Source organism: Stegostoma tigrinum, chromosome 13, assembly GCF_030684315.1.
Source record: "Stegostoma tigrinum isolate sSteTig4 chromosome 13, sSteTig4.hap1, whole genome shotgun sequence".
NCBI classification, from domain to species: Eukaryota; Metazoa; Chordata; class Chondrichthyes; order Orectolobiformes; family Stegostomatidae; genus Stegostoma; species Stegostoma tigrinum.
Window position 1 is genome coordinate 65,243,003 of NC_081366.1, and position 26,729 is coordinate 65,269,731.

General features: G+C 40.6%; 1 protein-coding gene across 1 annotated transcript in view; it reads left to right on the forward strand.

Annotated features, from left to right (window-relative positions):
- Positions 1 to 26,729, forward strand: part of LOC125458092 (ran-binding protein 17-like) — a 1,334,110-nt gene that overhangs the window by 946,445 nt on the left and 360,936 nt on the right. Inside the window, exons 15-16 of the mRNA XM_059650767.1 lie at positions 13,163 to 13,236; positions 16,190 to 16,270. Of these exons, the coding sequence (XP_059506750.1) occupies positions 13,163 to 13,236; positions 16,190 to 16,270 (155 nt within the window). The remainder of the gene's footprint in view (positions 1 to 13,162; positions 13,237 to 16,189; positions 16,271 to 26,729) is intronic.

A 26,729-nucleotide genomic window follows, 5' to 3' on the forward strand; every position in this document is an offset into this window, starting at 1 on the left:
AAATGACCTGGATGAAGGCATAGAAGGATAGGTTAGTAAATTTGCAGACGACACTAAGGTCGGTGCAGTTGTGGATAGTGACAAAGGATGCTGTAGGTTGCAGAGAGACATAGATAAGCTGCAGAGCTGGGCTGAGAGGTGGCAAATGGAGTTTAATGCAGACAAGTGTGAGGTGATGCATTTTGGTAGGAGTAACCGGAAGGCAAAGTACTGGGCTAATGGTAGTGTAGATGAGCCGAGAGATCTCGGTGCCCATGTACACAGATCCTTGAAAGTTGCCACCCAGGTTGACAGTGCTGTTAAGAAGGCATACAGTGTTTTAGCTTTTATTAATAGAGGGATCGAGTTCCGGAACCAAGAGGTTATGGTGGAGCTGTACAAAACTGTGGTACGGCCGCACTTGGAGTATTGTGTACAGTTCTGGTCACCGCATTATAAGAAGGATGTGGAAGCTTTGGAAAGGGTGCAGAGGAGATTTACTAGGATGTTGCCTGGTATGGAGGGAAGGTCTTGCGAGGAAAGGCTGAGGGACTTGAGGCTGTTTTCATTAGAGAGAAGAAGGTTGAGAGGTGACTTAATTGAAATATATAAAATAATCAGAGGGTTAGATAGGGTGGATAGGGAGAGCCTTTTTCCTAGTATGGTGACGGCGAGCACGAGGGGGCATAGCTTTAAATTGAGGGGTGAAAGATATAGGACAGATGTCAGAGGTAGTTTCTTTACTCAGCGTAGTAAGGGAATGGAACGCTTTGCCTGCAACGGTAGTAGATTCGCCAACTTTAGGTACATTTAAGTCGTCATTGGACAAGCATATGGATGTACATGGAATAGTGTAGGTTAGATGGGCTTGAGATCGGTATGACAGGTTGGCACAACATCAAGGGCCGAAGGGCCTGTACTGTGCTGTAATGTTCTATGTGTTCTATGTTCTATTCCAAACAATAGCATACAACCTGTTCCAGCAAAATTATAATTTCTACCATATATAAACAAGTGATATTTAATAATTATTACTTATTTTAATGTATAGAATGCTTATTTTAAGCATAGAAGTATGCAGGTACATAAAGTAAAAGTTAAAAGAAATGCTACTTTACATCCTGTTTGTCTTGAAGGATTCAATTGTGTTTCTGAAGATGTATCAGAAAAGGATATGCCACATGAAATTAAAAATGATTTAAACTTCAAGAACCTAGAGTTTGCATATGTTTCTTTTTGTTCTTGTGCTCTTATGTTTTGGTTGTGCTAATTTGACCTTTATATATGCCATTTAAAACAATCTGTTCATGACATCTTTCATTGAAGCAGCATAAACATTCTTAGTTAAATTGACAAAGGTAACAAAATGATTTGATTTTTTTGTGAAGAGCCTGTTTCCAATGGGTCATTTATGTAATATTATTAATACAGTTCCCTTGTTGTTAAACCAAATAAAAATTCTGTACTTTTGTTGAAGTTAGATGTACAAGGATGCCACAACCTGATGAGATCTGCTTTACTGTACCAAAAGCATACAAGAACAATTTTGCAAAGTTCCCTGCACAGTACAGGCCCTTAAGCCCTCGATGTTGGGCTATGGAGTAATCCTAATCCAAAAATAAAATAACCTAACCTACATTCCCCTCAATTCACTGCTGTCCATGTGCATGTCCAGGAGTCGCTGCACAGCAACTTCTGTTGCCAGCAGGCTGAGCACCAAACCTTGCTTTAGTCATCAATGAAGGGGGTAATAAAAATCAAATTATTGTTTTGGGCACAGAAATTAGGCATTGTAACCATTCTCAGCTGCTGTGCAGCGTACCCATCTACTGTCTTAGTACCTGGATGAGGATGATGAGGGGTGGGTTAGTATGTTTTCTGATGACACAAAGGTTGGAGGTGCCGTTGATAGTATCGAGGGCTTTTGCAAGCTTCAGCGAGACATTGACAGAATGCAGAGCTGGGCTGAGAAATGGCAGATGGAGTTCAACCTGGATAAATGCGAAGTGATGCATTTTGGAAGGTCGAACTTAAATGCTGAATATAGGATTAAAGGCAGGATTTTCGGCAGTGTGGAGGAACAGCGGGATCTTGGTGTTCTAGTGCAAAGCTCCCTCAAAGTTGCCACCCAAGTGGATAAGATTGTTAAGAACGCATATGGTGTTTTGGCTTTCATTAACAGGGAGATCGAGTTTAAGAGCCGCGAGGTTATACTGCAGCTCTACAAAACCCTGGTGAGACCACATTTGGAATATGGTGTCCAGTTCTGATCACCCTATTATGGGAAAGATGTGGAAGCTTTGGAGAGGGTGCAAAGGAGGTTTACCAAGATGCTGCCTGGACTGGAGTGCTTGTCTTACGAGGAGAGGTTGACTGAGCTCGGACTTTTCTGTCTGGAGAGAAGGAGGAAGAGAGGTGACCTGAATGAGGTGTACAAGGTAATGAGAGGCATGGATAGAGTCGATAGCCAGAGACTTTTCCCCAGGGCAGGATTGACTGCCACGAGGGGTCGTAGTTTTAAGGTGTTAGGAGGAAGGTATAGAGGAGACGTCAGAGGGAGGTTCTTCATCCAGAGAGTTGTGAGCGCATGGAATAGGGAAGCAGAGTCATTAGTGACATTTAAGCGACTCCTGGACATGCACATGGACAGCAGTGAATTGAGGGGAATGTAGGTTAGGTTATTTTATTTTTGGATTAGGATTACTCCATAGCCCAACATCGTGGGCTGAAGGGCCTGTACTGTGCTGTACTTTTCTATGTTTTATGTTCTATGTCTTAAACAAGCAACAAAGAAAATGGATCTGTTTGAGCTTAATGTCCCTGCACTTTTCAAAATATATGTACGTTATGATGTTTAACGGCAGAGCAAACACTGATTGCATGTGTTGCCAGTGTTTAGCTTTGAGAAGTTAAGATTGCACAGATTAAAACACTCCCTACATGAAATGAAATGAATTGAGTTTATGTGGGTGGCTGTTAAAAATTGATCTCAAGTGATTATCCCTAAAAGAGAATATTAATCAGTGCATTGAAACAATATACTGTGTTTAAAAGCTTTTTATTTTTGGTATATATAGCTTTCCTGTCAAAGATTTTCAAACATTTGTTTTGTACAAGAACAAAAATTTCCAACCCAGCCTGAGACTGATGTTGCTTTCTTGAGTGCTGTTTGAGCAAATGAGTTTGCTTTGAGCAATGCTTCAGAGCACTCTAGCACTGGAGGAGGCAGGTTGGGCTGTAAATATTAGAAGATGTACAATAAATCAACAGATTATCCTAAGGACACAAAGAGAGCAATTTGTGGCTGGGAGCATTTGACAGATAGTTTGAAGAAAGCAGATGATTGCCCGACTCTCGTTTCAGGTCTCCATGCAGCGCCCGGAGGCATTTCAGTGTTATTGTTGTATATTGATGTTACGGTTACTGCTGAGTGGCTAGCAGTGACAGATGTCTACAATTACAGCCAGAGCTGGCAGGATTCAGAAGCTTGGCAATGTAGGACAATTAGCTCCTGCCTGGTGCACCCCAGAGTATTGTTGAAATTGCTGGTGTAACAGAGTGCAATTGGTGGATACAGTGTCTACTGCCCTCGGGACAATGGAAGAAATACAATACAACCACCATTGTCACAGGCTATGGTGTAGTCATTTCCAAGGTTTTCTAACAGGTCCTGGTAAATGTTCTATCATACATGCTTTATTTTAGCTATGATTTTGTTTTGTTACCAGGCTTTTAATCAAGATTCCACATCATTTGTGTGAATTACCATAGCCTATCAAGTTTCGTCACCTTGTGTGTATTTTGTAGGCAGAGATACAGCACAAGACAGATTTAAATGAAATGAACATTGCATCGGCACTGAGCTTACCCAAGAAGATGGTAATCACAAATAGGCATGTATGCAGCGTATATGTGGAATTTGTTGAACTGGGGACAGAACTATTGGAACATATTATGAACAGATTTGATTCAGGAAATATTATGTCCTGCCCTAGCTTGATTCTTATATGTTAAATAATTACATTTCTCTTCTTAAAAATTAGCTATATGACATAATTAGCACAGAAACAGGATACTTGGCCTAATGTATCTATATATATTTTTTACACTCCTAATGTGCCACTTCCCACCCAGCCTGTATATCTGTCCATTCTCTTCTCCCTCATATATAGTTCAAGTCTCTCCTTCACTGCAATGCTCCCTGCTTCAACCATTCCATATGGCAGAGAATTCTAAATTTTCACCACTCCTGATAGTAAAAAAATGTTTTCTTTTCCTTGGCTCAACCACAAGTGAAATCATTTTATCCAAATTCCACCATATCAAACCGTAAGCAGTATTTTGTCTCAGCCAGTTCTGGCTCTGTTTACCTTAATAGCTTTCCTCAAGAAAAATCTATTTGTCTTAGTCTTGAAAATTTCAAATGACACAGCATCCATGGGGATTTTGGGACACAGAGGGCAAATGTTCCAAATTTTCAAATGAGGAATGGGCCACAGCCTATTCAATCTTTTCTGATGGTTAAGAATGTAAATAGGAAGCGAAGTAGGCTGAAATAACCAGGTGTAGAGCTGGATGAACACAGCAGGCCAAGCAGCATCAGAGGAGCAGGAAGGCTGACATTTCAGGCCTAGATCCTTTCTTATAAAAAAAGTAGACTATTTGCGCCCCCCCCCCCCCAAACCTGCCGTGCCATTTAATAGGAACATGACTGATCAGACATTTCTTATATCCCCCTTCCTGTTCTTTCACCATAATCCTCAATTACCCTACTGACCAGAATCAGAGCCTTAAAAATACACAAGGACATTGGCCCCACAGCGCTCTGTGGCAAGGAGTTCCTTTGAGTGAAGAAATTCCTCTTCATCTCAGTCTTAAACTGGCATCTCTTTATTCTGGGACCATACCCTCTGTACCTAGACTTTTTCACGAAGGAAAACATCCTCTCACTATTTACCTCGTCAAACCCCTTAGGGATCCTATACGTTTCAATAAGATCACCGTTCATTCTTCTAAATTCCAATGACAGGAGCCCCAACTTGTTTAACCTTTGGTCATAAGACAGTCCCTTCATACTGGGGATCAACCAGGTGAACCTTCTTTAAACTTCCTCCAATTAAATACCTTTCTTTAAATAAGGGGACCAAAATGCTCACAGTTCTCCAGACGTTGTACAGTTGCAGTAAGACTTCCCTGATCTTATACGCCGACAACCTGAAATAAGGGCAAACACCTCATTAACCTTCCTGATTGTCTGCTATATCTGTATGCTAACTTTCTGTGTTTTGTGCACAAATACACCCAGGTTGGTGGGGTTGCAGCTTTCTACTATTTTCTTCCTAAATGGATATTATTATGTTCTTTTTGGTCTCCCTACCAAAAATGAACAACTTTGCATTTTCCCGCATTATACTCAATTTGATTACTTTTTACCCACTTACTTAACCAGTCACTATCTCGCCATAAACTGTTCTATTCCTTTAGCAACCTGCCGTTCTACCTCCATTGCAGCCTTTTAATTCTGGAAATACACTTGTGAATCTTTTCTGCAATTTCTCCAGGGCCTTGATATTCTTCTTGGCACATAGAGGATGGAATTTAATTGCATGGGCATCATTAGTCCAGACTGTGATGGTAGGGAGGAATGCACGGCTAGTGGTTTAAGCTGTTTGATCAGTGCGAGGGTACACTTTGGATCATTGTGCCTTTACAATTATCAACCTGGGTGGGACAGGTGGAGCCAATTGAAGCTGTTAAATACCCAACTAAGAGCTTCAAAACACTGTTGCCAAATTCACTCAGCAGATGGGGGCTTGCCATCCAGGGAGGCTATCCCTACTGAGCTGAGGCACTGATCTTGGAAAAACTCCACCATTCACAATTCCCATCCAATCATTTTTTTTTTATCTTCGGAACAAAATGAACCAGTTCACACTTGCAATATTTAACTTGGCAATACTTAATTATTTAACCCATTCTATGAACCTCTTTGTTTTCCTGTATTTTAGTGCCATCTTCCATATTTTAAGCTATAATCTCCCTTCTTCTGAGTTTTCCATATCTTAACCTTTCCCCAAAAAAGTATGAGGATTGTTGTGTGAGGTGAAAGTACATGGCAGTCAGAAAATGGAGAATTGTACCTGAAGTTTGACTGGTGATCGATTGATGTGTTTGTCTTTCCTTAGTCTATGTTATATTGTGAGCAACAGGAACCAAGTCATCCGCTATATGTTGGAGGTAAATAGTGTATTAAGAACGGGAAGTTCTTATGAGTCTGAAAAGGAAGTAGCTTGAAGAACTCAAAAGTCAGCAATATAAACCATGATTTATCAATTATTGAAATGAATCATGTTGCCTCTTTAGTTTGTGTTTGTCACCACATTAGCAATTCAGCAAAGTTGAATAATGCTTTCCATTTAGGAGGATTTTAGAGCATTTACTGTCCTCTTCACATCAACTGCCAGGGATATCTTGGCAAGGCTGGAAATAATAAAGCATGGATTTAACTGGCTCAAAATTGTAAGACCGCATGTTCAATGTACAGCACTGCATGTGCAGAAATTACCTTCAATGAATATTGCAAAAACTGAAGCCATTGTTGGTGTACAACTGCACCTCCCAGTCGCAAACCATTTCAACTCCTCCTCCCATTCCTCAGACGACATGTCCATCCTGGGCCTCCTGCAGTGCTACAGTGATGCTACCCGAAGGTTGCAGGAACAGCAACTCATATTCCGCTTGGGAACCCTGCAGCCCAATGGTACCAATGTGGACTTCACAAGCGACAAAATTTCCCCTTCCCCCTACTGCATCCCAAAACCAGCCCAGCTCGTTCCCGCCTCCTTAACCTGTTCTTCCTCTCACCTATCCCCTCCTCCCAACTCAAGCCACATCTCCATTTCCTTCCTACTAACCTCATCCCACCCCCTTGACCTGTCTGCCCTCCCCGGACTGATCTATCCCCTCTCTACCTCCCCACCTATACTCACCTCCACTGGCTTCATCCCAGCCTCTTTATCTTGTCTGTCTCCTCTCCACCTATCTTCTCCTCTATCCATCTTCGATCCGTCTCCCCCCCCTCCCTATTTATTTCAGAACCCTCTCCCCCTCCTCCTTTTCTGATGAAGGGTCTAGGCCCGAAATGTCAGCTTTTGTGCTCCTAAGATGCTGCTTGGCCTGCTGTGTTAATCCAGCTCTACACTTTTTTATCTCATTGCTGTTGGTCACTGTATTCTCCTCCTGTATCATGGTCTTAGGCTGTTCACAATCTTAGTGTCTTATTTGACCTTGACGTGAATTTCCAACTGCATATCCATTCCATCACCAAGATTATGTATTTCACCTTCATAACATCATCTGATTCTACCATTATGCCAGTTTATCTACTGCCAAAACCTCTTTCATAGTTTTGTTAATGTTCACCTTAACTATTCCAACACATTCCTGATCAATATTTCATCTGCTACCTTCCCTAATCCTCATCTTAAATAATCCTAAAACGCTGCTGTTTTTATATTAACTTGCATCAAGTTCAATTCATCCATCTCCACGCACGCACGCACGCACGCACACATACACACACACACACACACACACACACACACAAACCCCTGCACTTATTTCTCCTTCATGGTTTCGTGTCAGATTTCATTTGAGGTGACTGTGAGGCACCCTGAGACATTCTTACTCTGTTAAAGATGCTGCATCAATGCGAGTTATTGTAATAATATTTCAATAATATTGTAACTTAAGCAAACCTGACTTTGTTGATATTAAGTTTTTTAGTCTGTTGCAATTTGTCTTCTCTGGTTGAATCGACGAATCCAGCTCAGAGTTCTTGTGCAATCATCTGTTCAATAGTGAAACATATTTTTTCAGCTGACTCCTGTAAAATTATAATTTCAAATGCAAGCATATTTGGTGGTATTAAACATGTTAATGGATATTTTCTTAAGTCTTTGCGAGGAATAAAACTTGTTTTTATAAATCAGTTCATTATTTTTATCAGAACATCTCAGAGAACTTAACAGGAATCAAATTTATTCTGGGTAGCTATCGCTATTATTAAATGGAAGCAGTCTGTGGCTCTTTTACAAGCATCAACAAAGTTAAAAATGAGAAGTTAAATTTTTGTTTTAGTGGAGTTGTTTGAAGAAGGAATGTTATTCAGGATACTTGGCAAAGTGTTTAATCTTCGAACAATGGATTAGGTCCTCAAGTTTAACATTGGATTGCCAGAAGTTGGATCTTGAACTTAACTCCTGATATTGCTACACCCCCTCACAGCTGCACTGAAGCCTCATCTGAGACAATGTGCTGAGGTGAGATTTGAACACAATCAATCTGATTTGGAGGAGAACTTTACTAACTGAATCAAACTGGCATACTGCTGATTTTTAATAAAACTGTAAATATTAAAATCTTGAAAGAAGAGCTGGCAATACATTGGTATTTCAGCATTTGAGAAAAGGGCCTCATCTAGAGATTCTTTATTCTGCCCTGAAGTTGTGGTGACCTCTCTTAACTCTTTCAGAGACTGACAATCGTGGTTTGTTTTCATAGCATTTGTGGCCATTGTTTTAAACCTGAAATTTCTCAAACACTGCCTAATTTGAAGAAGAGACAACACAATGCGGAGCGGGAGGAACACAGCAAGCCAGGCAGCGTCAGAGTAGCAGAAAGTTGACATTTCAGATTGACTCTTCAGTCCCGGCCCGAAACATCAACTTTCCTGCCCCTCTGATGCTGCCTGGCCTGCTGTGTTCCTCCAGCTCCACATGTGTTGTCTTCGACTCCAGAATCTGCAGTTCTTGCTACCTCTGAATAATTTGAAGAAAGAACTCTGGACCGGAGACATCCACAGATGTTGCCAGACCTGCTGAGTTTCTCCATGCAATTTATGTTTTTGTTTCAGATTTCCAGCATCCACAGTTCTTTGCTTTTCACTCTCCAATTTCCTTTTAAACAAAAACTACTTTCTAGAAGATACAAAACAATAGATTTTTGTTGCTCTGATTTGAGATAGCAAGATAAAATGAAATGTTTGCTGTCACTTGTTAACAGAAGTTTCTTCTTTATAAGCCAATTACATAAAGCATCAGTCGTAGGAAATGTTTCCAGCATGATAACAAAGATGATTTCTAAGTATGTGAAATGGACAATGCTGCTTGACCAGAAAGTGATATTTTCCAACATATATTTTAAGGTATTAGCCAAGCCCAGTGCAATGTAAATAGAATTTGTTTCTATTTATTTGTATTCATTTAATAGGCAGCTATTGCTACGTGATACTCATTTAAATGGATTAGATCCATTTAAAACTGTGCCACATACATATTCATGGCAACAAATGGTCTCACTTTGAGTAAATTAAAAAAATGCCACACTTAATGCTCAAACAGGAGAAACAAAAGAGTGTTGTTGTCATTGTTAACGAGTGCCTCAATTTACTGTTCAATGGGGCAGATAAATGGATTTAGGAGCTAATAATCATGCCTGTCATTCAAGGCTGGCATGTGGAGTCCCATGGGTAGAGGAGGGCCCTTGGGATGAAAGGGTTGATATGGTGTTTGATGGGATGATGGGTATCCAAATTAATGGAAGGTAAAAGGATTAGAAATATTTACAAGGATGATTGTGGATTAAAAGGCTGTTTCACTGTACCTTTTTTTTACAGTTCTGTTTGCTTGCTCCTTTCAGTGCAGTAAACAGTATTTCCCTTGTTGCACTTGTGTTTTTGAATGCAAATTAAGACCATACATTTTATATTTGACTTGTTCTTAATAGCCTTATAATACACCTGTTTAGTTAGAGGTAAAGTTAATGACATATGGTATAGTTTAACTGCATTGCTTTCTGGAACTGATGAGGCTTGTTGTGTTGCACTCGTAGTGTACTTGTCTCTGAGCCAGTAGACTCAGATTCAAGTCCCATCTCTTCCTGAGGTACCATCCAAAAACATATCTCGAACAAATAACCAATAATTTCCCCTGTAAACCACCACTTTGTTATTTGTTTTTACGATAATCAGCTATGATCTTTTAATTTTGTACAGAGATTAAAAAGAGTAAACTGCAGAAGCTGTAAATTAGATACAAAACCTTAAGGACTGGAAATGCTCAGAGGATCAGTCAGCATCTGAAAGGAGAAAATAACAGTTTGACATTTTAAAATGATGGCTGTTGTCACTTCACCTTTAATTGAAAACATCTTTTGCTCAGCTGGCAACTGATTTCCTGTGTTATCCAACATATTCCATTTTTATTAAGTACTTGGATACATCCATTTTTCATGTGTAATTGGACCTAATAAGTATATATTATAGAAATCCATTTTAATTATATTAGCTTTTTATAGACCTTGTATTATATCATTCCATGTTAGTTTTCAGCGAAGAATTTGAATAGCTGACTATTCCTATGTTGGTTTACTGCTCTTTAATTGATTGTACAAGAACACAAGAAATAGGAGCAGGAGTGGTCCATTCAGCCTATTAAGCCTGATCCACCATTCAACATGATCCTCGTGATCTTGGGCTTCAAAGTCACTTTCCTGCCCACTCCCCATATCACACAGTTCCCTGAGAGACATTTCTGCCATAACTGCATTCAATCATGGAGAATCCACAACCCTATATGACAGATTAATGTGAGGATTCACAACACTTCAAATGATGAAAGTTCTTCTCATAAAATTTCTTTGAAAATACCAGCCCCTTATCCTGACACTCTACCTTGCTTTTTAGTTTCACTGGTCAGTGGAAACAATCTCTCAACATCTAAGCTCTCAAACCCGTCCATAATTTTGTACATCTCAATGAGATTGCCTGTTATTGTTTGAAATGCCACAGAGCACAGGCCCATTTTCAATTACAGAGAAAATCCTTTTCTTTTGTTTTCTCATTTCAGTGTATTAATTGTTGGAGATTATTTCAGTGTAACCCGCAATTTGTATGAGATACATGGACACAAACTCCGAAAAATGCCAAACCAACAAGTGAACATGAGGTCTCCCGAGTTGAATTTAAGCAAGTATTGTGAGATTATGTAGCCTCACAAAGTTTTAATAAAAACACAAATATTGGAGTAATTCGGCACACCTGGCAGCATCTATGGGTTCTGAGACAGTTGCCATTTCAAGTCTGTGACTTTTTCGTCACAATGCTTCAATGTGCTTTCAACCTGAAATATATCAAACATTGCATAATTTGAAGAAGAGCCAACGTAGTGTGGAGCTGGAGGAACACAGCAGGCCAGGCAGCATCAGAGGAGAAGGAAATTTGACGTTTTGCGTCAGGATCCTTCTTCAGTCCTGACCCGAAACTCCAACTTTCCTACTTCTCGGATACTGCCTGGCCTGCTGTGTTCCTCCAGCTCCACACTGTGTTGTCTTTGACTCCAGCATCTGCAGTTCTTGCTATCTCTGAATAATTTGAAGTAAGGTGCAATATTGGTCTAATCAGTCAAAGTAAATATCTTTAACTTCATGCATGATCTTAGAAATGTGGGCAAAGCATAGGCTGTTCTTTCAGCGCCTGGAGTAAAATTCTCAGAAACACAGTAATGCAGGTGAGCTTTGTGCTTTTACCAACCAGTTTCTTTGTTCCATCAGGTAAGAAACCAAAAAAAAATGAAATGAAGGTCTTGGGAAATATTTTAAATACCTGTTTCACTGCATCTGTTTTCTGCTGCAAAAAGATTCTGCACTGTACACTAACTCAGTAATAACATGACACCAGATTATAGTTCAATAGATTTATTCAAAAACATAAACAAATAAACCTGTTGGACTATAACCTGGTGTCATGTGATTTCTGACCTTGTCCACCCAGTCCAACACCAGCACTTCCATATCATATACACAAAGCTGATACAGTTTAGTGTTGATATCAAAGGGAAAGCTAAATTGGGAAAACAAGTTTGTGGAATAGTTTCCTTCAAGAGTTCTACAATCCCTCTGTTCTGGCCTTATGCTCATACCCAGTTACCATCTTCTCACCATTAGTGGCTGTGTTTTTGTTTCTCCAAACCCTGAACTCTGGAGTATCCTCTTTAAGTCACTCTGTCACTGTATTTCATCTTTTCTTTCCTGCCTAATGATGGCCATTAAACTGTCCTTTTTATAAACTTTCATTTATCTACCTGGATATATCTATGCAAGAAATTTAATACTCTTCTTTGAGATAGGTAGGTGGTAGGGAATTTAAAATGTCCCACCTTCCCAACTTTGACCCAAGTTTGGTACAGGAGAATGCAGTGAAGGAGGCCATTAATTATGTGAAATTAACATGAATGTGAACATTCTCCAATAAAGTGCATGCAATAACAAATTTAACAATAGTGCCCACTTCAGAACCTCATTCTCCTACTGTTGTATATAACCAACATTAGGCAGGAGAAACAATATAAAGGAAACACAAAGAGAACACCCTTTTGGATTTGCTTGTGGGCTCTTGGGATGGGTTATATGTTTAAAGGCACTCAGGGTTGGTGGGAGGGCAGAAGGTTGTGGAGGTCAGACTGTGAGCCATACATTGCCTTTCTTGCCATGCCTCTATCCTCAATGATCCTCATCCTGTCATTACTCACCTTTGGCTGGGAGATCCTTGGGTGATCCTGGGCTTCTTGTAGATCTAATTCCAGCAGCTCCAATTGCTTCTACTAACACCACCTGCATTGTTCAGAGGCTGGAGCTCTCAGGGTGTGGCTCCTCTACCCCCAAACTTTTAGACCCGGGAAGGCCTGCCGTTGTCCACTAATTCATTGGCCTAGTCAATGGAGGTGATACAGTGCTTTCCAACATGTGGGTGCAACTCCCCCTCACCTGCATTAAGTATCACCTGATATGTTTTGAAAGTCAAATTCTTTTTATCACATTCCTGTGGAGTGGCCCAGGAGGAATTTCTATAATAAAGATGTTTTTTTAAAGTTTTTGAGTTGCAAGTCAAAGCTGAAATGCCACTCATCCTTACTAGCTTTACAAACTAGACGGTTTTCTGGATTTTTCACCAATGGACAAGAAAAATTCCAGCCTGGCCTCAAAATATATTTGTGCACAAAAGTTAAGTTGAAATCTTTGCTTCTGGCTCATAAACCACATCCTTTTACCTACAAGCCCATGAATTAATTCTGATGGATTTTTGCATGATTTTAACTTAAAACACCTCGTTATCTTTTTCCCTCAGGTTTACGTCCGAATATCTGAAGCTTTGAGTTTAACCGATGAAACACGTGTTCTTGAAACATTTGTGGCAAAAGTGTGAGTATGTTTCAAATGAATTCTTTCCCTACATTGTAAGGTAATGAATGGTGTGGGTGCAAGCAAACTATTCACTTCATGCCAATAGTAAATACAATGTTTTTTCTTTTGAGATGAGTGAACCTACTTAATTCATTGTATCCTCAAGTTGTTCATTAATTATTACAGTGCCTTTTTTGTTTTATTCTTATGCCATTTCCAAATCCCCTAAGCATTCCTTAAGCATTTGTAAACCTCTTTAAATAATACTTCTCTCCTGAGAACTTTCAGCTGTCTCACCACAAACAGACATTTTACTTTATTGATGAACTATATGTCATTATTATACAAATCATGAATATCATGGATCAATCTCTTCGGCTCTCTAATTGAGATATCTGTTGTTAAACATTCTTGTGAGGAACCTTATCAAATGCTTAATAAAAGTTGTGGCAAAAATTGTTTACTACTTCCGAAGTTAGTTAGGTGCACGGTGATATATATGAAAAGGGTTGGGAGCAAGCAGTCCTTGATATCCCACCCAACTCCCATTCTTACTGGAATGAATTGGATTGTTGTAATCTCTGGTTTGCCTTCCACCACTGTTTCTGTCATTACTCGAGCAAGTGTGCTGGAATAATCCTGCTGGCATTCATTCTTTTCTAGAACCCCTAAGCTGTGAGACTCCTTACTGCTACCTTCCACCCCCAAGCTATCACTCAGCTTAATGCAACACATGCACAACTTTCCTCTGCCTCCTACTGTTTCAATATTGAAACTCAAAATGAACTTACCTCATGATTTATTGCTCCTGATCTCTCTGGCACCTTGCTCTTTGACTCATTTTTAGCCTTTGTCAGTTCTTTATTAAATGGTATCACTAAGTTCCAGATGTGTTAATGGGTCTTTCTGTTCTCTCTTTGGGTTTGATTGAGAAACGGACACATTAAAAATTGGTAACAGTCCCTGCTGCTTAAATAATTGTATAACTAGGATGATGTGATGCTGCTATTTCTGGGAATCAGTACCTTTATTAGATGCATTAATGTCAATAAAGTGCATGCAATAACAAATTTAACAATGGTAATGCCAGACGATGAATATTTCAGAATTATTCTTTATAACTATAATGACAACAACCAGTGTATGCTGTGCTAATGTAATTTGTGTACAACTAAACTCTGAAATGATTAAAAATACATTAATCCATGTTTTCATTAAATGTTAGGTGCAGCATTATGTGCAAATTGTTTTTTCAGAGTTCCATTGCAGAAAAAAATGAAACTCTTAAATAAGCAAAGCAGAAGAGCTCGATATCTCAAAAATTTGGCTCTACATCTTTATCTATATCGCCTTAAAAGCTAAAAAATATCTGGACCATGAAGACCACAAAAAAAGTTGTTAGTCCATTTCCTTTCAATTAAGTTATATTAGGTTATGTTCCCCCAGTGGCCCCAATGATAATAGCAAACGGCATTGTGCAATTGGGCTGTACAGAATGTCCCAGGTTTGAATTTGTGCTTGTCAAGTTAACTATTTGCCACCCGAATGACAGTAGGAGTGCCAGAATTAGCCTCATCAAACCAGTGAAAGATGGACATAACCATTTCCAATGGTTATCACAATCCACTGATACCAAATGGATTGAAGCATCTGTGTGACACTACACAGCTGACTAGCCTGTTGGGACTTAAAAATAAAAACTGGCTACTCATGCTGGTAGCAGGAGGGAACCAACATCTAGCACAAGTAAGCATTTTCAGTAAGAGGGAGATTAACAAAGCGTATACTCATCTTGGAGTCTTTCTCAAGGAGAATTTTCTTTAGATACTTATTACATTTTCCTCCTCAACGTTAACACTCCTCATAAATCAACAAGGCTAATGTATCTTTTTTAAGACCAATATATTTACAGTAACAAGCATTTTATCACTATATGTGGATCAGTCATAAGAATGGGAAGCTTTGGTATAAACCAATGTGAACAAATTATTTGTTGTATAACATTAATAAAATTATACAATGCTTTGGCTGTCTCAATGCCTTCTGATGTGCAGTTTAACCCATGCATTTTCTCTTCAGAATCTTCCACTGACATTTAGTGGGAGGCTTTATGCCTGTCGTGAACAGTGACCTGCGAAGGAATAAGCTCCATTCTCAGTGCTTTCACACCACAGCAATGCAGTCAATGAGTTTCAGCATACTCAGTCATGGAGTCCTGGGGCCATTTAAGTAATTTTCATTTTGTGTAGTAATCCCTTACTAATGCTGCTTTGTCTCAGTACAATGATCCCATGCTGTAAGTGAGTGAGTAGATCCACCCCAGTTCTCTAATGTCAGTCACTGGGAAGAAAGGGGCTTTCTGTGCAGTAGCCAGAGTGAATGTGGAAAGTAAACTCAGGTTGTCAGAAAATTTGGCATTTGCACATCAGAATATTTTCCAATCAGCCTGTTCAGAGAAGTTGCTACACAGCTCTGGAACAGGTGAAACTTGAACCTAAACCTCTTGACTCAGAGTTAGGGGCACTACCACTGCACCACAAGACTCCAAGATTTGCACATTGAAGCTGATGTATAAATGCACTGAAGCACCATTGGAAACATGAGATAAGGTAACATACAATAATGTAAGCATGAGCCCTTTGGAACATATTTGAAGACGAGGTCGCAGGCATGTTCTCTTTCTGCTGAAAGGTAGCCTCATCTAATGTTGCATTAAGGAACTGTCTGCAGCAATTTATGAAGCCAGTATGTGGATGTCTGCTTACAAAGTGAGAAATATTAAATATGAATGTATTTGTAGAATATTTTGATCATGTGCTGTATCTATTCCAAACAGGAAATGAAGAAAGAGTTTTTGTAAAGAAGGAGAATAAGTAGATGGCATTCTGCTTGTTGCTCTTTCAGTTTGTTGACAGTTTTCGGGATTAGATGTTTTCACAGGCTCTAGTAATAAACATCCCTTTTCTTACAGTGTCAACAATCTAAAATGCTGGGGGAGAAGTGAGCTTGTAATTTCCAGAACGCTGCAGTTTCTTAATGATCTGTCTGTTGGATATCCTTTTCATTGATGTCATGGTGCAGCTGCAGTAGAAAAGGTTAGAGTAATATGCACTTTGAAAACAATGTACGTGGTTCTGCATGAACAAAATCTGCTCACTTAGCAAAGACCTCCCTTTCCCCTCCGTCCTCCTCTCTGCTAGGGACAAGTCTAAAGGAAGCCTACCATTTTAAGTATATTCCTTTTGAATCTTTGGAAGAAAAAGACACAAAGGATAGAGTAATTGATGAAGTGGATCATAAAAAGTCTTAGTCACATCTTGCTCCATTTTTTTAAAATCAGCTGTGGGTATTGCTGACTAGGATGTTCGGTTAGTAAATGTGGAGATTAAATCTGATCTCAGTTTTGATCCCTTCAGAAAATTCCTTTTGATGGTCTGACTGGTTGCAAGCTTCTCATGGTTATTTAAGAAAGAGTGGGATATTTTGACCTGTAATTCCCTCTTTCTTGCATTGCAGTATATTAAATTCCTTCAATGGATTTAGTCCTGCTGTAATGTTGAACTGATTTGATTGCTTTTCAGCTTATTTTTTTCCATAAAATGAAAATCTATCTACCTGGGTCTCCCAAGCACATTAGAGAGACAAGCTTGTTTCCTTGCACACCAGAGCAACAAGCATTGAAATCAAGATAAAATGCCAGCAGTTTATTACATTGGTAGTATTTTATGAAGTATCTGTGATTTAGCAAACTATGTTGAAAGGATATCAGCAGTAAGAATTGTTAGAAATGGAAAATGGACACTCATCCAAGTCATAGCATCCGGCTTAAAAGACCAATCCCCATCTTTTTCACATATTCCTGCATTTGTGACTGTAATTGTTTGTAGGGGATGTTTGGACTTATGTGGCAATGTTATTGGTCTAGTAACTCAAAGGCTAATACTCTGAACACATGATTTCAAATCCAGTCATAATGCCTCACAACACCAGGGACCCAGGTTCGATTCCACTCCTGGGCGACTGTCTGTGTGGAGTTTGCACATTCTCTATGAATTATTGGAATTTAAGTTTGGTTAATAAATCTGCAATGTAAATCTGGTCTGAATAATGACCCTTTTAAGAAAGTAAATCTGCATCTTTACCTGGTCTGCCTTCCATGTCATTCAAGAATTACACCAATGTGGTTGACTTCTAATTGCTCTCTGTACCCCAGTAAGACACTCAGTTCAAAAGCTATGACAAACAGCAACAACTGTCAGGGTTGCCAGCAGCACCCATTTTCCACAAAAGAATAAAATAATTCATCTGTATCCATTAGCTTTGGGATGCATTTCTTCAATTCTCGTAAGTTTGCAGTTAGCTATACTCAATTCTATGGCTGTTGAGAATTGAGACTGGACTGGCTAATTTGTTATGTATAAGAGTAAAGACGAGTGGGGGAATTAATATTTCATTTGTGTCCTTTCATTGGAAGTTAATTTTTCTGGCAGAATTTTGAAGAAACATCTTTCCTTCCATAACTAGTGGAATTCTGTAGTTTCATAATTAACTATAAGAACAATATAAACTGGAAAATCTCAGCAAGTCAGACAGCATCTGTGGAGAGAAACAGTTAGCATTTCAGGTTGGTGATTTTTCTTTAGAACTCTCTTCTTCAGGGTTTCTTTTGTTTTTACTTGAGACTTCCTGCGTCGGCAATATTTTACTTTCATAGTTTTTAATATTTTCTGGATTTTAATTTTCAATGCCTCGAATGCCTGGGTTATGTTTTTCGGTGCAATCAGAAATATACCAAGTTATCTGATCCGCTTGGACCTCAGGAATTTTATATTCTGATGTTAGCTGAGGATGTTTAGCTTTTCATTTTTTCTGAACATTACTAGCAATTTTGAGAACAAAAATAGAAAGAATTAACTTTTGGAGCTAGGTTCATCAATTGTTTACCATTCAAGGAAGAGGTTACCTGTTTATCTCTGAACATCTGAGTCACTAGCCAATGTGTTATCAAAACTGACAACTGTTAGGTTTTGGATGAGTGCGCTTCTAATGTTTATAAATGTCTAATCAAGCTTGACTCAGGCCCCTGGTGGTTGCAAACAAAAGTGTATCAGTCGAGCTATATGGTTCGATTAGAAAGAAAAAGCAATTTCTACAGATATAAGGACTAAACATATATCAGCAAAACGTAAATGACTTGAAACAAGTTTTTTGTTTCTAATGCCGTATTGTTATTAAAGTTAAGTTTTAAACCTTTTGCCCCTCCGAGGCAGACAGTGAAAGCTCCAGAAAGTAATACCCACCCACTTTTATACTGGAATTTAATATGCAACTTTTTATTGGAAAATAATCGCACTTGTCTGCCAAAATCCAACGTGCAATATTTCTGTTTGTATGGGTAATGCAATAAAGGCATGGGGTGCTATTTATCACTGCAAATTCTGAGGTTTTCAGGATTCTTTTTATTATTTTAATATATTTCCAAGGTATTAAATCAAAAAAATGATGAATTACACTTGTCTTTGCTGTGTGGCCATTTTCACCCCAAATACAATACACATCCCAATTTTTGTGGTTATTTTGACTGTTTATGATATGTCTGTTATTTTTCTCTGCAAAATATTGTGAGTGATCTTGAAATAATATTGCCAAAGTAATTTCCATCACTGTTTTCAGAAGTGGCGCACCAGCGAGATGTGCTTTCCAGCTTTCTCAGACATCTGTATTGTACCAATGAGCTTTTTACTGGGAGAGGATGAACAGAAAAAGATGCAGATGCTTTTCTCAAGTTTTTACTTGTTAATTTTGTGTAGATTGGATGAAGATGGTTTGCGACAATGAATGGGACACTTTATACATCAGATACCCTTGCTCATTAGATCACCTCCTGGACAGTTTGAATTATAGAGAAATGCAGAAAAGTGAGAGTCTATTTCCATGGTGTGCGCACATCATGAAATGCAAAATGAAGATACTTTTGCGTGAATCCATCAAATGATCCCCAGGGATTTTATAACCCAAGTTAGATATAAAGAAAAGTTTCCTCTGCAATGTCTCATAAAACACTGCCTGAGAAAATGTAACATAGGTAGGCACAGAGTAAATCTCCCATTAGTCTGTTCCATTGAGCTGGATTATACCCTGAGGGTGGGCTACACATGCATTGTTATAAATGTCAAGGACAAGCTGGCCTTCACTTCGCCCTTTGCTAGCAGGAGGTGGAACCTCTGTCTCTCTTCTGCAGGAAGTTGTGCCTCATAGAGCGGCCAGCTGATCAGTGGTCAGCAGCTCTGCATACTATGTGAGCAGGAGCAGTGGCCATTCCCTTTGCTGCAGGCAGGCCAAGGAGGTGAGTGAGAGCAATCAACAAAGACCTGCAGGTAAGTCCAATATTTTGCTGGGGTCAGGCCAACAACAGGGAGAAGCCTCTAGTAAGCACCAGGAACCTGGTAGGAGACACCCCGTTGCCATCCCACCTCACTTTCACAGATCAGCTCCCATACAGTTAAACCTGCTGAACTGTACTTTGAGCACTGGCCTCTTTGTTGCACGTTAAATCAGAGCAGTACTTATAGGCCTCATTACAGATAAACTATAATTTCTGTTCTCTTGTCTTTGTGATCTTTGACCTTGAAGCAGTACGAACAGGAAGTAAGTTAAACCTGAGTCATTTGGCCAGACAGAAAAGAGCATTGTAAAACAAAGAGCTAAAAGCGAGGAAGAGCTTGAGACAGTATGCAAATTGCACACATATTCAGAAGGAAAAAGCATTCGGAGAATTGGGCAGTGATAATGGGAACTCTTTGTAGGTTACGTGGAACAGTCCCTCTTCCGCACCTACAAAGGCCCCAAACCCCACCTCTCCCTCCGTTACGTTGATGACTGTATCGGCGCTGCCTCTTGCTCCCCAGAGGAGCTCGAACAGTTCATCCACTTCACCAACATCTTCCCCCCACAACCTCAAGTTCACCTGGGCCATCTCCAACACATCCCTCACCTTCCTGGACACCTCAGTCTCCATCTCAGGCAACCAGCTAGAAACTGATGTCCATTTCAAGCCCACTAACTCCCACAGCTACCTAGAGTACACCTCCTCCCACCCAACCTCCTGCAAAAATTCCATCCCCTATTCCCAATTCTTTTGCCTCTGCCGCATCTGCTTCCAGGATGAGGCATTCCACTCCCGCATATCCCAGATGTCCATGTTCTTCAAGGACCGCAACTTTCCCCCTGCAGTGGTCGAGAACGCCCTTGAACGCGTCTCCTGCATTTGCCGCAACACATCCCTCAGACCCCGCCCCCGCTACAACTGCCCCCAGAGGATCCCCCTCGTTTTCACATATCACCCCACCAGCCTCTGGATACAATGCGTCATCCTCCGACACTTCTGCCATTTACAATCCGACCCCACCACCCAAGCTATTTTTCCATCCCCACCCTTGTCTGCCTTCCGGAGAGATCACTCTCTCCGCAACTCCCTTGTCCGCTCCACACTCCCCTCCAACCCCACCACACCCGGCGCCTTCCCCTGCAACCACAGGAAGTGCTACACTTGCCCCCACACCTCCTCCTTCACCCCTATCCCAGGCCCCAAGATGACCTTCCATATCAAGCAGATGTTCACCTGCACATCTGTCAATGTGGTATATTGTATCCATTGCACCCGGTGTGGCTTCCTCTACATTGGGGAAACCAAGCGGAGGCTTGGGGACCGCCTTGCAGAACACCTCCACTCGGTTCGCAATAAACAACTGCACCTCCCAGTTGTGAACCATTTTAACTCCCCCTCCCATTCCTCAGACAACAAGTCCATCATGGGCCTCCTACAGTGCCACAATGATGCCACCCAAAGGTTGCAAGAACAGCAACTCATATTCCACTTGGGAACCCTGCAGCCCAATGGTATCAATGTGGACTTCACAAGCGTCAAAATCTCCCCTTCCCCCACTGCATCCCAAAACTAGCCCAGTTCTTCCCCTCCCCGCACTGCATCACAAAACCAGCCCAGCTCATCCCCTCCCCCCATTGCATCCCAAAACCAGCCCAGCCTGTCTCCGCTTCCCTAACCTGTTCTTCCTCTCACCCATCCCTTCCTCCCACCTCAAGCCGCACCTCCATTTCCTACCCACCACCTCATCCTGCCTCCTTGACCTGTCTGTCTTCCCTGGACTGACCTATCCCCTCCCTACCTCCTCCTCTCTACCTATCTTCTTTTCTCTCCACCTTCGGTCCGCCTCCCCCCTCTCTCCTTATTTATTCCAGTTCCCCCTCCCCATCCCCCTCTCAGATGAAGGGTCTAGGCCCGAAACATCAGCTTTTGTGCTCCTGAGATGCTGCTTGGCCTGCTGTGTTCATCCAGCTCCACACTTTGTTATCAGAGAATTGGGCAGAATAGCATTGGGGTCTGAGTGATGTGAGGTATAGTGAAATTTGTTGCAGATCGACAAGCTCAACTGGGCAGCAGGGAATTACCAATTCAGGGGGATTGTGCCTTATTAATCTCATTAAATTAATATTCAGCTTCCTGCCTTGTCATTAGTTAGACATCGAGAAAACTGGACATGGAAATCAGAGTGGGTGAATACAGTTTGCCGCTGCTCTCAGGGCTTTCATGTTGGGCATTGAGCACCAGCAAATCAGTAAACATTCTATGGACACCAACCACAAATGCCCCTTGTCCACTGAATTTGTTATGCACCAGCTTCGAAGAACCCTCACAACGCTTGTCCAGTCCATTTACAGGATGTTTCAATGCTGCACCAGCAACAATCATTGTAATGCTGCAGCAAGGACAAAGTGCTGAGGAGAGCACAACCAGCTCAGGGACTGGACAAACTGTATCTCTAGGCTCTTTGCTTGTTGTCATAGCACTCACTCACTCTGAACTTAGAATGCACACAGAATCCCTTCCTTCCATTACCTTGCTTTACCTTGCCCCTTCAGCCCAAGTTACCAGGCTCATATTACCTCTTTCTTGCTGTACCATTTAGTGTAGTCACAAAGGAAGAAAGCTTGCAATGGTTTCCAATGAGCTCATCAAGGGGAAGAGCTTTCAGTCAGGGAGTCCAGGCATAAAAAGCCTCCACTAACAGTCCATGAGCTTTGACATGATCCATCAGCCACTCAGCGCAATCAGAGTTAGAATGTTTTCAACCTAACAGATGAAGAACAAAATGTCAGGCAGCCACGATCCACCTTGAATCTTTTTTACCCCTATTGGGAGCTGTTTTCCTTCTGTCATGACAGAATGGCAAGTATTACAGGTGATTGAAGCAGGGAGGCACCCCAAATAAGTGATTAGGCAGCACAGAGAGCATGAAGGCTTAGTGGTACTGCGGGTCAGAATGGGAAACAGCAAGTGACAGAAGATATTGCAGGCAGTAGTCAGAGTGATAGAGCATGGGTCTCGGTGGGAGATTGGTCCAGGAGCAGACATACAGTGCGTGTTAAATATCAAAGAGAAGATGTTGGCACTTATGGTGAATAGAGAAGGATGTTGACTCTCTTCATAGAGTAACAGGCATTCTTCCCACATAGCTAAGACTGATTTAACCTGGATAGCAACCTCAGACCAAATTAACATTGTCTGGTGTTGTAACCTCCACTGCTGGTCCTAGGGGAAGAAGAAGTTTCACTTCTACACCACCCCAACCAGCAGCTCCTGCTGCTTAGAGAGGTGCCATTTTCCCACTGCCTCCCTTTGGTGCGAAATATTTTTGAATGCATGCAGGGTAGTTGTGGATTGAAAGGGCTTGACCAAGTGCACCCAGACTTTTGGCGATGTCACAGGCACAGGGGATGCCAGGCAATATCTGCCAAGTGGCAAATTGTATTGGTGATGCCACATGTTAAGGTGGGGTCAGAATCAAATATGACAGACACCAAAGAGGTAAGCTAGATAGTTATTGAGTTGAGTTTGCTAAGTTATGGCAAGGAATCTCACAAAGCCTCACTACAAAATCCCTCCAAAAAACCTGATGCAGCTTGCACTTATCCAAACAAAGGTTAGATTCAGCCCAGAAACAGAAACACAGAGAATTGACGTGAAGAGATGAAGCAGATCACTCTCAGGGAGAAGTCACTTTTTCTACTTGAGAGAAAAAGAGACAGAGAACTCTTAAAGGTACTGTGCAAGCTATAAAGTTCTAAACCCTAGAAAGTTATTTGAATAGCTCAGAGGTGCTTTTGAGCTGGGTGATTCCCCAGAAAATGCCAAATCATAAACTGGGCGTTATTGGACAATTGAAAAGGATCCTTGGAAAGCTGCACCATCAGCACTGTTGTGATCCCAAGGGGCAAAGCTTTGTCAAAGAACTTCTCATTTTGGAGGTATGAAAGCTGTTATTGATAGGACTCCTGACCCAAATAAAACAAAAATTACATGACATGGAACTGCGTAGCTATGTAATGGCATAGTTAATGGAAATGCTTATGGATGTATTTTTATTGCATAAATTTAAGTAAAATTTACCTTTTAATTTGAACTGTCATCCATATTGTATTTATATTGGTTATGTTTTGTGTTTAAGGTAAAGAAAGTAAAACAATGTTGTTAATTTCTTCATCTGGGAGCCATTTAATAAATTTGGTATTTTAGTTTACCCATGCAGAGCATAGCAACACAGAGTACTGTCACACAAAGCAGTCCAGGGTGGATATACAATTGGCTAGATATAGTGCAAAGCATTCATTACACTGATCTATTAAACACTGCAGGATGGTTTAAGTGTGTACAACTTACAGTGTAAAGCTTCTATACACTACACTATTAATTATACACAGGACAGGTGCAGCGTGGCCTGGATACATTGTAAAATTCTTGAAATTCTTGCAAGGCAGACACTGAAAACTCTCCCATGCAGTATGATAACGACATACCTTATTGAAGTTCAGAAGTGTAACCCAACTGCACCAGTGAGGCTTTGTTCCATTTCCTACTAGTTCGAGTAGAGAGAGAAGCATATTAAACGATCCCTCATAGATTTTTTTTAAAACTGCAACCATTCCTTTGTCAGCAGAATCATAATTTGGGATGAGAATTATAAGTAGCTAATTTCTTACCTCATTTGGCAGTAATTGTGTTTTTGTTTGTTTAAACATACTGAGAATTATAAAATCTATCAAAAATAATGCATACGTCAGGCATAGACAGCTGGGATCGAGCGAATTCCTAGAGGAGTATAAAGGCAGTAGGAGAATACTTAAGACGGAAATCAGGAGGACAAATAGAGTTAAGGAGAATTAAAAAAGGATTTTACAAATGCATTAAGGACAAAAGAATAACTAGGGAGAGAGTAGAACCCCTTAAAGACCAATGAGGCCAACTATATATGGAACTACTTTGTGACAATAGTTACTGTGGACATGGACATGGAAGCTGGGGAACTGGGGGAAATAAATAATGATGTATTGGAAAGTGCCCATATTACAGAATAGGAGGTGCTGAAGGCCTTTAAATGTATAAAAGTCGATAAAACCCTGGGATCTGATTGGGTATATCCCGGACCTTTGTGGGAAGTTAGGGAAGAGATTGATAGAACCCTCGCTGAGATATTTTTATGATCAACAGCCATGGGTAAGGTGCCAGAGGACTGGAGGGTGGCTAATGTGGTGCCATTATTTAAGAAAAGTGGTGAGGAAAATCCAGGGAACTATAGACCAGTGAACCTAATGTCAGTTGAGTGGGTAGGTTGTTGGAGGGGATTCTGAGGGACAGGATTCACATGCATTTGGAAAGACAAGCACTGATTAGGGATAGGAAACATGGCTTTGTGCATGGGAAATCATGTCTCACCAAGTTGACTGAGTTTTTGAAGAGATGACAAAGAAGATTGATGAAGGCAGAATAGTAGATGTCTGTATGGATTTCAGCAAGGCATTCAACAGGGTTCTGCATGGTAGACTGGTGAGCAAGGTTAAATCAAGCGGGATCCAGGAAAAGCTAGCCAACTGAATACAAAATTGGCTTGAAGGTAGGAGATAGAGGACGTTTGTAGAGGGTTACTTTTTGGACTGGAGGCTTGTGACCACTGGTGTGCCGCACAGATTGGTGCTGGGTCCATTACTTTTCACCATTTATACAAATGATTTGAATGTGAATATGGGAGGTATGGTTAGTAAGTTTACAGATGACACCAAAATTTATGGTGTCATGGACAGTTCTGAAGAAGGTTATCTCAGCGGATAAAATGGCCTTGATCAGATGGGCCGGTGCGTCGTGGCAGATGGGCCAATGGCCAAGGAGTGGCAGATTGGAGTTTAATTTTGATAAATGCAAGGTGTTTGCATTTTGAGAAGGCAAACCAGGGCAGGGCTCGTTCAGTCTATGGTAGGACCCTGGGGAATGTTGCAAAACAAAGAGACCTAAGGGTGCAGGTGCATAGTTCCTTGGAAGTGGAATCGCCTTGGTGAAGAAGGCATTTGGCAAGCTTGCCTTCATTGGTTAGTGCATTGTGTATTGCAGTTGGGATGACATGTTGAGGATGTACGGGACATTGGTGGGACCACTTTTCGAATACTGTTTTCAATTCTCATCTTCCTCCTGTAGGAAGAATGTTGTGAAACTTAAAGGAGTTCAGAAAAGTTTTACAAAGATATTGCTGCAATTGCAGGGTTTGAGCTAAAGGGAGAGACTGAATAGGCTGGGGCTTTGTTCCCTGGAGCATCAGAGGCTGAGGGATAACCTTAGCAGTTTATAAAATCATGAGGGGCATTGATAGAGTGAATAGTCAAGGTCTTTTTTCCCAGGGGAGAGGAGTCAAAAACTAGAGGGCATAAGTTTAAGATGAAAGGGGAAAGATTTAAAATAGACGTAAGGAACAATTTTTTTCATGCAGAGGGTGGTCTATGTTTGGAATGAGCTGCAAGAGGAGTTGGCGGATATTGGTACAATTATAACATTTAAAAAAACATTGTGATAGGTACATGAATAGGGAGGGTTTAGAGGGATATGGGCCAAATGCTGTCAAATGAGGCTAGATCAGTTTAGAATAGTTGGTTGATGCAGATGATTTGGACCCAAGGGTCTGATTCTGTATTGTTTAACTCTGTGACACAAAGTAAGGCTAATGCTGAGCGTTCCAGTCATCTGTTCAGATAGGACCTCCTTTCCTTGGCAAAGAGTTCTCCAATGCCATTACTCTTTAAGTGATGAAGTTCCACCGTTCTTCCCTCTTAATTCTAACATCCTATCTTCTCAGATCCTTTGATACTTGAATCCAATCTTCGCACTGAATGCCAAACTTGAATCTGCTTTTAAAGAAACGTATAGACAAGAAATTAATTTTGCACTGTTTCATTCCTACACATGCATATCCCTGTCTTCAGAATGGTTTGATTTTTGTCTCCATTCTATCTGAACGTTTACTGCAGTGCTGAAAACCAAACAGCCCCAAAATCCTTCATATTTTTCATCACTCAGATTAATTTCTGAATTATTTTTAGGTCTTCTCAAGGTTACAATGATTGTAAATGTGATTGCCTTGTCTTTTGCACTGATATATAGACTGTCTCCA